Source organism: Ranitomeya variabilis, chromosome 5 (genome assembly GCF_051348905.1).
Source record: "Ranitomeya variabilis isolate aRanVar5 chromosome 5, aRanVar5.hap1, whole genome shotgun sequence".
Classification (NCBI taxonomy): Eukaryota; Metazoa; Chordata; class Amphibia; order Anura; family Dendrobatidae; genus Ranitomeya; species Ranitomeya variabilis.
Genome location: NC_135236.1, coordinates 528,715,433 through 528,732,022, shown reverse-complemented (window position 1 = coordinate 528,732,022; position 16,590 = coordinate 528,715,433). Strand labels below are relative to the sequence as shown.

At 41.2% G+C, this 16,590-nt stretch overlaps 1 protein-coding gene across 1 annotated transcript in view; it reads right to left on the bottom strand.

Moving 5' to 3' along the window:
- The window catches only part of JAKMIP2 (janus kinase and microtubule interacting protein 2), a 200,929-nt gene that overhangs the window by 27,630 nt on the left and 156,709 nt on the right, over window positions 1-16,590 (bottom strand). The window contains exons 15-20 of the mRNA XM_077265817.1: window positions 15,826-15,924; window positions 15,636-15,689; window positions 15,492-15,557; window positions 13,671-13,739; window positions 13,102-13,179; window positions 6,816-7,019 (exon numbers count right to left, since the gene is read on the bottom strand). Of these exons, the coding sequence (XP_077121932.1) occupies window positions 6,816-7,019; window positions 13,102-13,179; window positions 13,671-13,739; window positions 15,492-15,557; window positions 15,636-15,689; window positions 15,826-15,924 (570 nt within the window). The remainder of the gene's footprint in view (window positions 1-6,815; window positions 7,020-13,101; window positions 13,180-13,670; window positions 13,740-15,491; window positions 15,558-15,635; window positions 15,690-15,825; window positions 15,925-16,590) is intronic.

The window sequence follows — 16,590 nt, the reverse complement described above, 5'->3', positions numbered from 1 at the left end:
CCTTCCAACAGACTTACCATTGAGGTGCCTTGATACAGCACTCTGGGAACAGCCTATTTGTTGAGAAATTTCTTTCTGGGTCTTACCCTCTTGCTTGAGGGTGTCAATGATGGCCTTCTTGACATCTGTCAGGTCGCTCGTCTTACCCATGATGGGGGTTTTGAGTAATGAACCAGGCAGGGAGTTTTTAAAAGCCTCAGGTATCTTTAGCATGTGTTTAGAGTTAATTAGTTGATTCAGAAGATTAGGGTAATAGGTCGTTTAGAGAACCTTTTCTTGATATGCTAATTTATTGAGACAGGTTTTTTGGGTTATCAGGAGTTGTATGCCAAAATCATCAGTATTAAAACAATAAAAGACCTGACAAATTTCAGTTGGTGGATAATGAATCTTTAATATATGAAAGTTTAATTGTAATCATTACATTATGGTAAATAATGAAATTTTACACTATATGCTAATTTTTTGAGAAGGACCTGTATACTCACTTCATTTGTATGTTCACTGCTTGAAAAAGGATTGTATATCCGAAACGTTGCCACGCCGTACAGGCATTAAAAGCCCACTTTTTTCAATTTTTTGTGTGCTGCCTCCTTGTTTTTCTTCTATGATTGAGGCCATTTGGAGGATTGGTTTGGAGAGCTTTGCACCACAGTTGCGGTAATATGATGCTGTTCTAATTTTTTCTATATATATATATATATATATATATATATATATATATATATATATATATATATATAATTAGTTCTAAGGATCATGGGGTCACAGGGGCGGCAATTGGTCCTATGGTCAAGTGGAGCCTATCGGTGCGAACTCTGTTTTCAGCTGGATCTGGAACGCCAATTCAGTTGCAATGTAGTGTGGGGCAGTGATGCACTTGTTCCTCGCACTGCTATGTTATACTTACTCAAGCCACGAGCCTTTTAAAGGCCAGCAGTTGACATTGGCATACTCATCGCAGTTGGCGAAGACCACAGCTTCCCTCCTGAGGTCTTCATTTGGCAGCCATTTTCTGTACCATATCGCTTCTGGTAATATGTACTATTTATTTTCTACATGATCATATACTTAGTTAGCTTATATCTAGCCAGATAACATGGATATGATGTTTGCCTACTAATTTCTTTGTTCAAAGCACTGGCAGTCATTTTCTGTATCATTTCACTTCTGGCTATATGTCTTATTGTTTACATGATTATACGCTTAGTTAGCTTTTATCTATCATGGATATGATGTTTGCCTATTAATCTCTTTAATCAAAGTATTGGATTTAATATAAGTCTGCCTCTGATATGGGCCTTTGATTTTGTATATCATATATTATCGCCCAGCGTCCCCTCTAGTTAGGGCGCTCTTGTTTTACAGTAGTATATTGTTTTTATACTTGTATCCCCTCTTTTAAACTTGATTAATAAAGCATTGGAGTTTTTATCTGGATCTCTTTGTTCGGCAATTTGTGATGTAAGTCTGAATATTGTGATTATTTGATTTGAAGTGCCAGCCCCTAATACTTTTGGACACCTATGGATTTATTTAACAAGTTTTTACAGGATACAGACCACAACATGGGAATCTGACCAATATGCTGGTGAGTGGTGGGGTTACCGGGACTCAGGTTCAAACTTTTCCCCAAGACCCATAGGACTCTAGTTAGGCCTCTATGGATATTTATACAGAATAAATGATAGCTTTGTGATCACTGAGGAGGTCCTACCTTTGGGACACTAACAGATCGCAAGAAGGAGACTCTTAAATGCTCCAGTGGAATGGAGTGATGGCTGAGCATGCCAATGAACCACTGCACTATTCATTTTCTATAGTACTGCTGGAGATAGTGCTGTAATTGCTTATTTCCAATAGTCCCATAAACAATGAATAGAGGGGTGGGTGCACATTCCAATGTATCAGTGCCCCATTCTCAAAATCGGTGGGCTCCATGTAGTCAGATCCTCTAGCAATCAGTATCATGTATCCTCTGCTGCCTCTGTGCTGCTCCCCAGAGTTCCTAGCTTACAGGGCTAAATGGGGATTTTTCATCTAAACCTTGAGATGGTTAGAACCAGTTATTGGTTACAGCCGTCACATTTACGGCAAGGACATCGCCACTGCAGCCTTATAAAGAAAGGTAGGTGGGAAGTGGCAGAGAGGTGGAATGGCAGTGGAAGAAACATCATCATTCAAAGTAATGCTTATGTTGTTACTTTAATGCCTTATCAGTCTGTGGCCCAATTTTTCATGAAAACTGAATGCCTCCTTAACACCTAACGTAATCAATTGTAGCCTTAAATCTCTTAAATCTGTGCTTTTTAATGATGGAATTACACTCTGAAAGATGAGGAGATTTAATGGCAGCTTATTTTCCTCCTGAAACAAGTGTAGCTGTAACAGAATACCTGGCTCAGCAGGGGGGCACAGCCTTCTCAACTTCAGAGAAAAAATTCACACCACCACCAGCTAGCAATCTCCATGCTCCTAAAGGAAGACCCATGGTGGAGACCATGCGCTCTAACTGCTTTGTTGAATAAGCTATGATTTCATAAGTAGAATATGGACTTATCATACATCCTGGCCACACATCGGTTTCATTTCCAAGATCTCTGAAGCGGGCTAAATGCCTTCCAGGGTCTCAATCCGTTCTAGCACCCCAGGGTGTGGAGATACGTAGAATGTCTAGAAGGAGCCAGGTAGAAATGCCCTGTTTGGTCTCCAAGCATAACGGGAGCCCATCCGATCCAGAACTGCCGCCATATGACCTTCTGTTCAGAAGTTATGATCTTTCATAGGTTTTGGGAGTTGTATCTACACACCTGCAGGGGAGGGGGATAAGGTCCCTGCCGGGGGCAGAAAAGGGTGTGACCAACCAAGGAGATAAAGTCTGGTGGTGTAAAGCCATGTGATCTCTCTATTATGCTTGCTTGCTTGTTTGAAAGTGTAAGCCACATGAGTAACATGCTGTGAAGGAACTAGGAACCAGCTGGCAGCCCATGCCCCCTGTGGCCCAGCACACACATGGTTGACCAGCAAACCGGTAATTGACATGATCCAATTGCTCATAGTAACATAGTAACATAGTTATTAAGGTTGAAGGAAGACTTTAAGTCCATCTAGTTCAACCCATAGCCTAACCTAACATGCCCTAACATGTTGATCCAGAGGAAGGCAAAAAAAACCCATGTGGCAAACAGTAAGCTTCACATTGGGGGGAAAAATTCCTTCCTGACTCCACATCAGACTAGTTTCCTGGATCAACGTCCTATCAAGGAATCTAGTATATATAATTTGTAACATTATACTTTTCAAGAAAGACATCCAGTCCCCTCTTAAATTTAAGTAACGAATCACTCATTACAACATCATATGGTAGAGAGTTCCATAGACTCACTGCTCTTATAGTAAAGAATCCGCATCTGTTATTATGCTTAAACCTTCATTCCTCCAGACTAGGGTTGAGCGAAACGGGTCGGCCATTTTCAGAAGTCGCCGACTTTTGGCAAAGTCGGGTTTCATGAAACCCGACCCGACCCCTGTGTGGGGTCGGCCATGAGGTCGGCGATCTTCTGAATCTGGTATCGGAATTCCGATACCGAGTTCCGATATGTTTGCGATATCGGGAATCGGTATCGGAATCCATATTTAAGTGTTAAATAAAGAATCAAAATAAAAAATATTGATATACTCACCCTCGGACGTGCCCTGGTACTAACCGGCAGGTTTCCTTCCTAAGAATGAGCGCGTATATGACCTGCGGTGACGTCGCGGCTTGTGATTGGTCGCGAGCGGTCACATGGACAAGCCGCGACGTCGTCTAAGGTCCTTCACGCGCTCATTCTTAGGAAGGAAGGCTGCCGGAAAGAAGCAGGGCGCGTCCGAGGGTGAGTATATACCTAATAGGAATATACTCACCCTCGGACGCGCCCTGCTTCTTTCCGGCAGCCTTCCTTTCTAAGAATGAGCGCGTGAAGGACCTTAGATGACGTCGCGGCTTGTCCATGTGACCGCTCGCGACCAATCACAAGCCGCGACGTCACCGCAGGTCATTCACGCGCTCATTCTTAGGAAGGAAGCCTGCCGGTTAGTACCAGGGCGCGTCCGAGGGTGAGTATATCAATATTTTTTATTTTGATTCTTTATTTTACACATTAATATGGATCCCAGGGCCTGAAGGAGAGTTTCCTCTCCTTCAGACCCTGGGAACCATAGTATCCCATTGCACTGCATTGGGTTTCGTGTTTCGGCCGACCCCGACCCCGACTTTTTTATAGGATCGGCCGATTTCACTTGACTCGACTTTTGAGAAAGTCGGGTTTCGTGAAACCCGACCCGATCCTATAAAAATAAAAGTCGCTCAACCCTACTCCAGACGTAGAGGATGCCCCCTTGTCCCTGTCTCAGGTCTGTGATTAAAGAGATCATCAGAAAGGTCTTTGTACTGTCCCCTCATATATTTATACATTAAAATAAGATCACCCCTTAGCCTTCGTTTTTCCAAACTAAAAAACCCCAAGTGTAATAACCTATCTTGGTATTGCAGACCCCCCAGTCCTCTAATAACCTTGGTCGCTCTTCTCTGCACCCGCTCTAGTTCAGCTATGTCTTTCTTATACACCGGAGACCAGAACTGTACACAGTATTCTAAGTGTGGTCGAACTAGTGACTTGTATAGAGGTAAAATTATGTTCTCCTCATGAGCATCTATGCCTCTTTTAATGCATCCCATTATTTTATTTGCCTTTGTAGCAGCTGCCTGACACTGGCCACTAAATGTGAGTTTGTCATCCACCCATACACCCAGGTCTTTTTCATTGACGGTTTTGCCCAGAGTTTTAGCATTAAGCACATAGTTATATATCTTATTACTTCTACCCAAGTGCATGACCTTACATTTATACCCATTAAAGCTCATTTGCCATTTATCAGCCCAAGCTTCTAGTTTACATAAATCATCCTGTAATATAAAATTGTCCTCCTCTGTATTGATTACCCTGCAGAGTTTTGTGTTATCTGCAAATATTGAAATTGTTCTCTGTATACCCCCTACAAGGTAATTAATAAATATGTTAAAAAGAAGAGGTCCCAATACTGACCCCTGTGGTACCCCACTGCTAACCGCGACCCAGTCCGAGTGTGTTCCATTAATAACCCCCTTTGTGTCCTATCCCTGAGCCAGCTCTTAACCCACTTACACATATTTTCCCCTATCATATCCTTTGTACTTCATCCACATTTGCATATCTGACGATTTTATAAGTATAACCACTGTGTATATAGTGTATTGTCTAGTGTGCCCTTAAGGCGATTAAATACATAATTTAACCTTGGGTTGTTCTTTTATTTTGATACACACGTCTGTATTCTTGGTTTAACTTTTCATGCTACTGGGGCTGGTTTCTGGCCCTATATAATCTTGTCAAAGGACTGGGCTTATATGTAACAAACAACTGGTGGCATTTCTACTGGGCTTATCAGGTGCTGTTTCACTGGTGCTAGTGAAATGGGTCTCTCAGTCTGTTAGAGTTGAGAACAAGTGTGGTGCCACGTCAGTTACTGACTGGGCCACATCCTCTCGCTCCCCATGCCTCCCTGGTCCTGTGTGGACAGGGGGAGTCTGTGTAAAACTGTACCAAGCTGACCTTACGTGTCCCCAGGAGGTGCAGAACATCAAGTGGGGAGACCGCACTACATGATCCTTTTGACGTAATAGTGACGTCAGGCCGGGTGACAAGGTGAAGGTTCATCATACACACATTTAGATTTGTTTGGCTCAAAAAATTACATGTATGATTCCAGCATAATTTACTTTGTCCTAAGGAAGGCTACTGTTAACCAGCAATAATCACTATGTAAATAGAAAATACTTAAATAAACAGCCATGGCACTCCACATTGCATCCCCTTCATTGCTAACCAGGTGTAACAGCCTTGTAATTTTAGTGGCAGATAGTAGTACATTTTCATGTCATTCAGCAAATGGAAATTAGCTTCAATACCAATGACAGATGCAACTTAAAAGGGGTTTCCCATGAACAAATTTAAGTTTAAAGTTGCGTTTAATCAATACATCTTGGAATAATAATAACTTCCACAATTGGATCTATTTAAAAAAAAAATGTTCCTGTGCTGAGATAATCTTATAAATGTGCCCCTGCTATGTGCTGTGTAATGGCCGTGTTTGACCGTGCAGGAACATGGTCTGATCATACCACAGCTTCTGGGCAGGGGAAGACGCAAAAGAGCCACTCTGTGACCATTCATGACTGACCCAGCCAGAGCCCTGACCTAAACCCAATTGAGCATCTCTGGAGAGACCTGAAAATAGCTGTCCATTTACGTTTACCTTCCAACCCGACGGAACTGGAGAGGATCTGCAAAGAAGAATGGTAGAGGATCCCCAAATCCAGGTGTGAAAAACTTGTTGCATCATTTCCAAGAAGACTCATGGCTGTACTAGCTCAAAAGGGTGCTTCTCTTCAATACTGAGCAAAGAGTCTGAATACTTAGGACCATGTGACATTTCAGTTTTTCTTTTTAATAAATTTGCAAAAATTTCTACATTTCTGTTTTTTCAGTCAAGATGGAGTGCAGAGTGTACATTAATGAGAAAAAAATGAACTTTTTTGAATTTACCAAATGGCTGCAATGAAACAAAGAGTGAAAAATTTAAAGGGGTCTGAATACTTTCCGTGCCCACTGTATATGATTGGGGTGATGACTATATTCTCTGTTAAAATTGGGGTTGAACTAGCCAGAGAAGGACAATCAGGTCCACCTCAGAATGTTTCCTTTATAAGATATCCCATTTTCTGCCCTTAGTACCTGGTGAGCTTGTTGGAGAAGCTCCATTCTTTCCTGCAGGATCTGACAGTCGAATTCTCGGCTTTTGCGTAACATTTGCCGCCTCAGCTTTTCCACAGCCATTCTGAGTTCATCTTGTTGCTTGTCATTGAGTAACTCTCCAAATTTGATGACTGATTCCTGCTGCAATGCGTTGTACAGAGTGGCTTCCAGCTCTTGAATTCGCTGTTCAGTCAATAGTCAATAAGAGAAGAAGACATGACAATCAACTAATCATGCAGATGTTTCAACAGCAGCACAGGGCTGGGTCTATTTGAAAATCAATGTGGTTATATTTTAACCCGCAGCTTGCAGGGTCACAACATGACCACATTCACTTACAATATGTTACAAAGTAGTATCGCCATACAGCATTCCTTGGTCAAGTGATGTGTGTTGCAGTCAAAATTGTCATCTAGCACTAATTTCGAAATTTTATATAGATCGTGACAAACTGTTGTCAAATGGCTGACGACAAAATTGAATTAAACTACTAACTGTTTTCAATGGGCAACAAGCAGTAAGTAGATTTATATTTGAAAGAAAGGAAAATACATAAATTAGCACAATATCAGTACAAAACCAATAAAATATTAACGGTTTCCACATGCAGTGGGGGAAGTAAGTATTTGATCCCTTGCTGATTTTGTAAGTTTGCCCACTGACAAAGACCTGAACAGTCTTTAATTTTAAGGGTAGGTTAATTTTAACATTAAGAGATAGAATATCAAAAATAAAATCCAGAAAATTACATTTTTAAATTATATAAATGTATTTGTATTTTGCAGTGAGAAGTAAGTATTTGGTCCCTCTGGCACACAAGACTTAATACTTGGTTGCAAAACCCTTGTTGGCAAGCTCAGCAGGCAGACGTTTTTTGCAGTTGATGATCAGGTTTGCGCACAGATCAGGAGGAATTTTGGTCCACTCCTCTTTGCAGATCATTTCTAAATCATTACGATTTTGAGGCTGTCGCTTGGCAACTCGGAGCTTCAACTCCCTCCATAAGTTTTCAAAGAGATTAAGGTCTGGAGACTGGCTAGGCCAGTCCATGACCTTAATGTGCTTCTTTTTGAGCCACTCCTTTGTTGCCTTCACAGTATGCTTTGGGTCACTGTCTTGCTGGAAGACCCAGCCACGACCCATTTTTAAAGTCCTGGTGGAGGGAAGGAGGCTCAGGATTTTACGACACATGGCTCCATCCATTCTCCCATTGATGCGGTGACATAGTCCTGTGTATTTAGCAGAGAAAAATTCCCAACACCTCCATGCTTGACAGTGGGTATGGTGTTCTTTGGGTCATCGGCAGCATTTCTCTTCCTCCAAACACGGCGAGTTCAGAAAATGTCAAAGACCTCAATTTTTGTCTCATCTGACCACTGCACCTTCCCCCAAATACTGACAGACTCATCCAGGTATTCAATGGCAAAACTTAGATGGGCCTGCACATGTGCCTTCTTGAGCAGAGGGACCTTGCGGGCGCTGCCGGATTTTAATCCTTTATAGCGTAATGTGTTAGCAATGGTTTTCTTGGTGACTGTGGTCCCAGCTGCCATGAGATTATTAACAAGTTCCCCCCATGTAGTTTTAGGCTGATTTCTCACCTTCCTCATGATCTAGGATAACACACAAGGTGAGATTTTGCATGGTGCCCCAGATTGAAGTCGATTGACAGTCATTTTGTATTTCTTCCATTTTCTTACTATTGCGCCAACAGTTGTTTCCTTCTCACCCAGCATCTTACTTATGGTTTTGTAGCCCATTCCAGCTTTGTGCAGGTCTATGATCTTGTCCCTGACATCCTTATAAAGTTCTTTGGTCTTGCCCATGTTGTAGAGGTTAGAGTCTGACTGATTAATTGAGTCTGTGCATAGGAGTCTTTTATAAAGGTGACTACAGTATGTAAGACAGATGTCTTTAATGCAGGTAACGAGTTGATTAGGAGCGTATAACTGGTCTGTAGGAGCCAGAACTCTTAATGGTTGGTAGGGGATCAAATACTTATTTCTCAATGCAGAATGCAAATAAATTTATATAAGTTACAGAATGTGATTTTCTGGATTTTATTTTTGATATTCTATCTCTCAATGTTAAAATTAACCTACCCTTAAAATTATAGACTGTTCATATCTTTGTCAGTGGGTAAACTTACAAAATCAGCAAGGGATCAAATACTTATTTCCCCCACTGTATATATGATGGCTGTGCCTTATCACTATATGCAGAAGTTTAGTAGCTAAGCCTGGTCTCCACGCAGCACCTGTGACAGCTCTGTTACATAGCTGGACCCAATAGTACCAGATACACCTAAGGGTATGTTTCAACTGTCAGGAATGGCTCAGTATTTGACGCACGTAAAATCTGCATCTGAGGTCACTGGCAGGTCACCTGCGTTTTTTATGCGAATTTTCATGCGTCTTTTTCATGCGAATTTGTATGTGTTTTGTAAGCTAAATAAAGATATACAAAAAAAAAAGAATTTCTCAAGCAGTGAACATGTGAAAGTGCCAGGTATATAAAGAGTATACATGATTATAATCATTAGCATTAATCGTCATTGTAAGAGCATGTATTTACATTATAATTTAATTTTTTTTTTAAAAATGGCATTTGCTCCCGCCCAATTTTATGCACCAGACAGGGAAAGCCAGCGACTGGGGGCAAATGTTTATAGCCTGGAAAGCGGGTAATACCCATGGATCTTCCCAGGCTACGAATCTCAGCTGGCAGCTGTATACTTAGCCTTTACGGGCTATTAAAATAGGGGGACCCCCAAAAAAATGACGTAGGGTCCCCCTATAATTAGTAGCCAGAAAAGGCTATGCAGACAGCTGTGGGCTGATATTCATAGCCTAGCAAGGGGATATGGATATTGACCACCCCCTGGTTACAAACACCAGCATTCAGCCACCCCAGAAATGGCGCTTCTGTACGATGTGCCAATTCCAGCACTTAGCCTCTCTCTTCCCACTGCTCTGTAGCGGTGGCATATGGGGTCATAAGGGGTTAATGTCGCCTTTGTAAAGTGACATTAAACCGGTTAAGTAATGGAGAGGCGTCAATAAGATACCTATCCATTACTAATCCTAATATTTGTAAAAAGGCTTAAATAAACACACACACACACACATGCAGAATAAAGTATTTTAATGAAATAAAACACCACACATTTTCCCATATTTATTATACTGGTAATCCATGTGACACCCTCAATCTCCTGAGAATAAAGAAAAATAATAAACAAACACAAACACTCGCTGGTCCGACGCAGTCTTTAATAATGAGTGTCCCACGAAGAGTCCAGCTCTGCTACATCTGCCATCCAGACATCTACATCTGCTACATATGACATCCAGACATAGCAGAGCTTGTAGATGACCACCGTAGATCTCCGGCGATCACCTACACTCTAGTTCTCACGGTCAGCTGACTGTGAGAACTAGCCTAGTGTGACCTGAGATAACCCCAGGTCACGTGCACGGCAGTTCTCAGGGTAAGCTAAGTTATCACTAGAGCTGCAGTGGATGCGGACTTCCGGCGGTGTGACAGGTAAGACCTTATTTAAATTAGTAGACATGCGTAGTAAGCTGTGTTTACACAGTTATTACGCATGTGACTAATCATTAGATGCGGTTTTACCGCATCTAATGATAGTTTATGGGAAATTTACGCTGCGGGGATGGAGCGTCTCCGCATTGTAAATAGATATGCTGTGTTCCATAAAGACGTGCCGCATGTCTGGATACACAGGTCTGCCGCCTGCGTCTCTGAATGCAAAGTGGAGATGGGATTTCATGAAATCTCCTTCACTACGCTGTAACAATTCTTACTCCAACCCTAACCCCAACCATAACCCTAACCACAACCCTAACCCCAACACACCCCTAACCCTAATCTCAACCGTAATTCTAACCTCAATCCCAACCCTAACCCTAATCCCAACAGTAGCCGTAATCAAAACCCTAACCCCAAATCTAGCTCCAACCCTAACCTTAACTTTAGCCCCAACCCTAACCCTAACTTTAGCGCAAACCCTAACTTTAGCCCCAACCCTAACTTTAGCCCCAATCATAACCTTAACTTTATCCCTAACTTTAGCCCCAACCCTAACCCTAACTTTAGCCCCAACCCTATCCCTAAATTTAGCCCAACTCACTTTAGCCCATCTCTATCCCTAATGAGAAAATGAAAATAAAAACATTTTTTTATTTTATTATGTTTCCATAACTAAAGGGATGATAAAGGGGGTTTGATTTACTATTTTTTTTAATTTGATCACTGTGATAAACCCTATCACAGTGATCAAAATGAACCAATAGGAAAAAATCTCCTATTGTTGCCGGGTGCCAGCCGGCAGATCTCGGCAGGCACACTGTGCATGGGCCAAGCATTTTCTTAGAAGACACTGGCAGCCGTGGGGGGAAGCGGGAGGATCCAGGGTCACGGGAGGTACCGGGGGGATTGGGAGTCCTATTTCTCTCTCCTCTGATGTGCAATCACATCAGAGGAGAGAGAAATTAAATAGGAAATCTGACTTTTTTTTGCGCTCACCATTATACTGTTAATAACGGCGATCGCAACCCCGGGGTTGGTAAAAACCAACCCAAATCATGTTCTCTGTGGTCTCGGCTACCCCCGGCAGCAGAGACCCCGGACAAATTCCAACTCTGGGGGTGCTATACACTTTTTCCTCAGCGCCGTTAATTAGCGACGCTTTGGTTTAAGTACCCTTAACTACCGCCATTAAAAGGCGTATCGGCAGTCGTTAAGGGGTTAAATCAGGTTTTTGTGTTAAATGTATTTGTTTTTACATTTTGGCAATTTTTTTTTTATAGAAATTTTGCAATTTTCACACTGGCCACTGGGGCTTTTTTAGACTCTAACTTCCAATTTTGTCAGGAAACAACACATGTACATAGCCACATTGAACAGACTCAGACCCCTTCTTTTGTATTGAAGCAACTAATGAGCTTGTGTAAAGGTCATTGTGAGGGAAGAGGGAGTAAGGTCAGCTGAGACATTGTGAATTTGCTTTTGTCAGCTGTGTATAGAAGTGTTACCTGTCTTTGTAATACTGCCTCTGCTGACAGAGAAGCTGTTGAAAACTCCTTCTGAATTGATAGGTAGAATGAATGTAAAACATCCCCAGTGGCCACAGTGAAAACTCCAAGATTACTCTTTTTTAATAAACACTATGACATACAAAAATCACTGCTAACATTTTTTTTTTAAATACATGTAATACAAAAAAAAGATTTATGGAATAAGTCACTTCATTATTAAATCTCCCCTTTAAAGGGAATCTGTCACCAAGTTTTTGCTACTTCATATCAGTGCAGCATGATGTAGACAAGGAAATCCTGGATCCAAAATGAGGTATCACTTAGATTACTGGGTGCAGCGGTTTTGACACTATCAGAGATTATAGATTTAGCAATGCAGCAGAGCTGAGAAAGCTGCCTCCGCCCACATCAAGCTCTGTATGTACATTGTCTATAGACAGTGAGCTGATTATCACAGGAGGGGTGGAGACGGACTAGCATACGTGCGCTGTTGTAGCTGATGTAGTCGGGGCAATGATAATCACCAGGTGATAAAACTTTCATTGCAAGTAAACAACACCACACAGTCTGACATCTGTGTTTTAACCCAAAAATGAAATCAATAAAAATATAGCTTTGCTGAGTGAAAAAGAAGCTCTTACACAGGTCTATCGATGGAAAAGAAAAAAGTTTGACTTTTTAAAAAATAGAATCATGTTACTAAGTCATTAACTACATTATCAACATCGTAAAGGAGCAACATAAAAACATCAGAATTGCTTTTTTTCACCATTTCCCCACAGTTCGAAATTATTTTTTTTCCCTGTACTGAAAAGTACATTATACGGTAAATAAAATGGTGTGAATCAAAATTTCAAGCCTTCATAAGGCTATGCCAACAGAAAAGTAAAAACTTGGAAGAGAGGGAGGAAAAAAGCACGAGAGAAAAAAGGAAAAATTGCCTTATTCTGGAAGGATTAATAAATTGACTAAAAATTATTCAAATCCTTTTATTGTAGCTGAACACGGAACTGTGTCATTTACGCTGTGCTGCATTATCCATTACAGGACAGGGTCATAGAAGACATTGATAGGCTTGTCTCCCATCTGGAAGGGCAAAATCACTCCCTCAAACTCGTTTAAAGCCTTTGTGGCATAGTCTATAAAATCCACAGCTTTGATGACCAAAGTGATATACTATATGTATATGGCCACAAAATACACACCATGTACGCTTGGTCCAGGGCCTGCTTCCTGTAATCCAGTTCTTCTTCCAAATATCCCTTCAGCTTACAGAACTGCTCCTAAGGGAGTGAAATATTGAACTTGACTCTCGGTACGTTGACAGCTCTGATGCACAGATATCACAACCATCATTATAACTTACATTATTTATTACACTTATTTACTTTATACACTTTCATGGTGAATTTAAGTATCTACCAGAAAAGGCACAAGAGATGAAATAGCTCCTGTTTAAATCTATATGTACATTTAGTGCTCTCACTCTTCCATGAAGGTCATACGTGGTAGAGTTCACACTCTTTTCCTGTTTTGATCAAAGGGGGCACAGCCCTGACTTCATTTATGCCTAGTTCATACACCTTGCAGTCTGGTTACTGTATTCACCATTACTGTCTAACATCATCCAGCGTCACAGCACTCTTTCTTTGCTACATTATAGTCATCATTGTCCTCCAGTTTTATACTTTTGTGCGCAGTTTCTTGCCGGCTATGTAAAATTTATAAGGTGAAGGTTGAAATTTAATTTTACTGACTGCTCTCCAATACTCACCATGTCACTCTCCAACTCCATCATCTTCCGATGAAGTGCAGCTTCAGCTCCTTCAATCTGTTGTATCCACTGTCAAGATACAAAAGAGGAATTACAACTGGTGAGCTGGTGACATATACAGACACAAGAGGAATTACAACTAGTGAGTGACAGATACAGACACAAAAGAGGAATTACAACTGGTGGGCAGCATGGTGGCTCAGTGGATAGCACTGCAGCCTTGCAGTGTTGGTGGGATTTGACAACATCTGCAAGGAGTTTGTATGTTCTCCCCATGTTTGCGTGGGTTTCCTCTGGGTTCTCCGGTTTCCTCCTACATTTCAAACACATAGGGGTGTTTTTTTATTGACAATATAACTATGGGGTTAGTAATGGAGAGGCGTCTTATAGACGCCTCTCCATTACTAACTGCTGGGCTTGATGTCCCCTGAAAATACAAAGGTGACATCAACCCCACAAATATGAACCCCACTTGCCACTGATAAAGGGCAAGTGAGAAGAGCCAAGCAAAGCACTAGAATTGGTGCAAGTAATAGATGTGCCTTTTCTGGGGCAGCTGTGGGCTGCTATTTTTTGGCTGGGGGCAATATCCATGGCTCCTTACCAGCCTGAGAATACCAGCCCCCAGCTGTCTGCTTTAGCTTGGCTGGTTGTCAAAAACAAAGGTGGACCCCATGCCATTTTTTTAAATTATTTATGAGAACCCCTCTACTCTTGATAACCAGCCTTCCTAGAACTGACTGCTGAGGGTTGCAGCCAGCAGCAGTCAGTTTTGCCATGCTGGCTATCAAAAATATAAATACCCCACATCATTTTCCTTTATTGTTTTATTTATTTATAGCATAGGCGCCGGCTGATGAATACTCCCATCAGCCGCGCCAGCTCTCACTGTTATTGGTAGCAGCAGGCGTAGGCTGATGGGAGTAGTACTCTATCATTAGCAGACGCCTCTGTGACCGTAAGTAAATTTTTACTGCCGGTCATCTGACATCATCTGACAGCGTGGGAACCGCAGCTTTCTAACTGCCTGTAATAATCTTACTGATGATCAGAGGCAGTGTTTGCAGCACTGTCATGCAGATGACAGCGTGGCCAACAATGGATGTTTGGGGCTCCATTCATCTTTATGGGGTTCGGGTTCAGGTACGGGTACTGTTCTGGTGCCCGGACCAAACTTTTTAAAAAAGTTTGCAGGAACCAAACATCCATGAGTTCGCCAATCACTACTCATAATGTAACATTTCGTGAAAGGTCCTCTTTAATGGAATCAGAAAGGACAATGTATGGCTGCAATTTAGTGAGGCTGCTGTATTGCATTTATTGCAGTGGTATTAGTAAAATCCCTATGCAATCAACTGTACACACGTGTTTTATACAAGATATCCTTATAAATCCTTATGGTACAGGTTTCTGGGGCATTCAAATACCAAAATTCTATACTTCCATACAGTGAATTCTTTCATATTGAGAAAAAAAACAAATACTTAACTCGATTTAGTTACACCCTACTCCTGCCGATGCACATATACTAGACTCACTAAAGATGTCTTGTCAATTGCTTTAATTATGTAACTGTGTTATCTGATGTAAATGCTGCTGTTCTCAGAAATCCTCATGGAAGAGGTGTGTTTCAAGTAGACCCTGAACATTTTCTCCTGTCATAGTTGAGACATCATCCAATGCTGTATAGTGTATAAATAATAAGTGCCATAGGCAGATGTGAATTATACATAAGAGCTCATTAAGACAATAGACCTGATAGGCATTGCTAAACCCTAATTGATGCAAGACATAAAGAACTGATTAATATTTTAACATTACCTTCTCGGCCAACGATAGCACAGTGCTCGCCTGGATTATGGCAACTTGTTCCTCATTCCTTAGATTCTGATGGAAGAATAATGTGAGGTTAGTGTGGAACATTGCTTAGTTGTTTGTGGGTATCAGCTTTGGGCAATTACTTACCCCATTGTCTCCCAGAATATCTAGCTGTTTAATTAGATCCGGTATGTTGACGTCCTTAAAAAATATATATATATTTTTAAAATGTTAAATGTTTACTTTGATAAATATCTATTCACCTTTAGGTGGCAGCATTGGCCTCTCAGTCATGTGACTGTTCGTAAATATGAAGTGCATAATACACATGCCATACCTTAACACCTTCCTTCATGCAATAAATCTGTAGGGCGCTGATTCCATCAGAAAAGGGATGAATCTGTAAATTGAATGGAGGGGACCTTCGCTCTCGCTCCTGTAAAAAAAAAAATGCAAAAATAATCAAGAGATATAGGTCACTTTAATTAATTCTATACAGTGCAAAAGTGTTCACTCCCTTAGCATTTTTTGTGTTTTGCTACCTCACAACCTAGAATTCAACAATTTTTTTAAGAGTTGCATCAGTACATGTAAGGACATGCCTATAACTGTGAACATTTAGTTTTATTTTTATTGTGAAGGAAACAACAAATAGGACAAAATAACTGAAAACTTAGTTGTGCATAACTATTCATCTCCCCTAAAGTCAGTACTTTGTAGAGCCTCCTTCTCTCGCAATTACAGCAGCAAATCGCTTTGGATAAGTCTCTATGAGCTTTTCACATCTTGCCACAGGGATTTTGCCCATTTATCGAGGCAAAACTGCTCGAGCTCCTTCAAGCCTTCAAGTTAGATGATTTCCTCTGGTGAACAGCAATTTTCAACTCTGACCAGTGATTTTCAATTGGATTAAGGTCTGGGCTTTGAGTAGGCCACACCAGAACATTTACACATTTCCCGAATGTTGCTTTATCAGCATGCTCTGGGTCATTGTTTTGTTGAAAGATGAACCTCCATCCCAGGCTCAAATCTCTGACAGACTGAAACAGCTTTTGCTCTAGAATATCCCTGTATTTTGCACCATCCACCTTCCCCTTGTCTC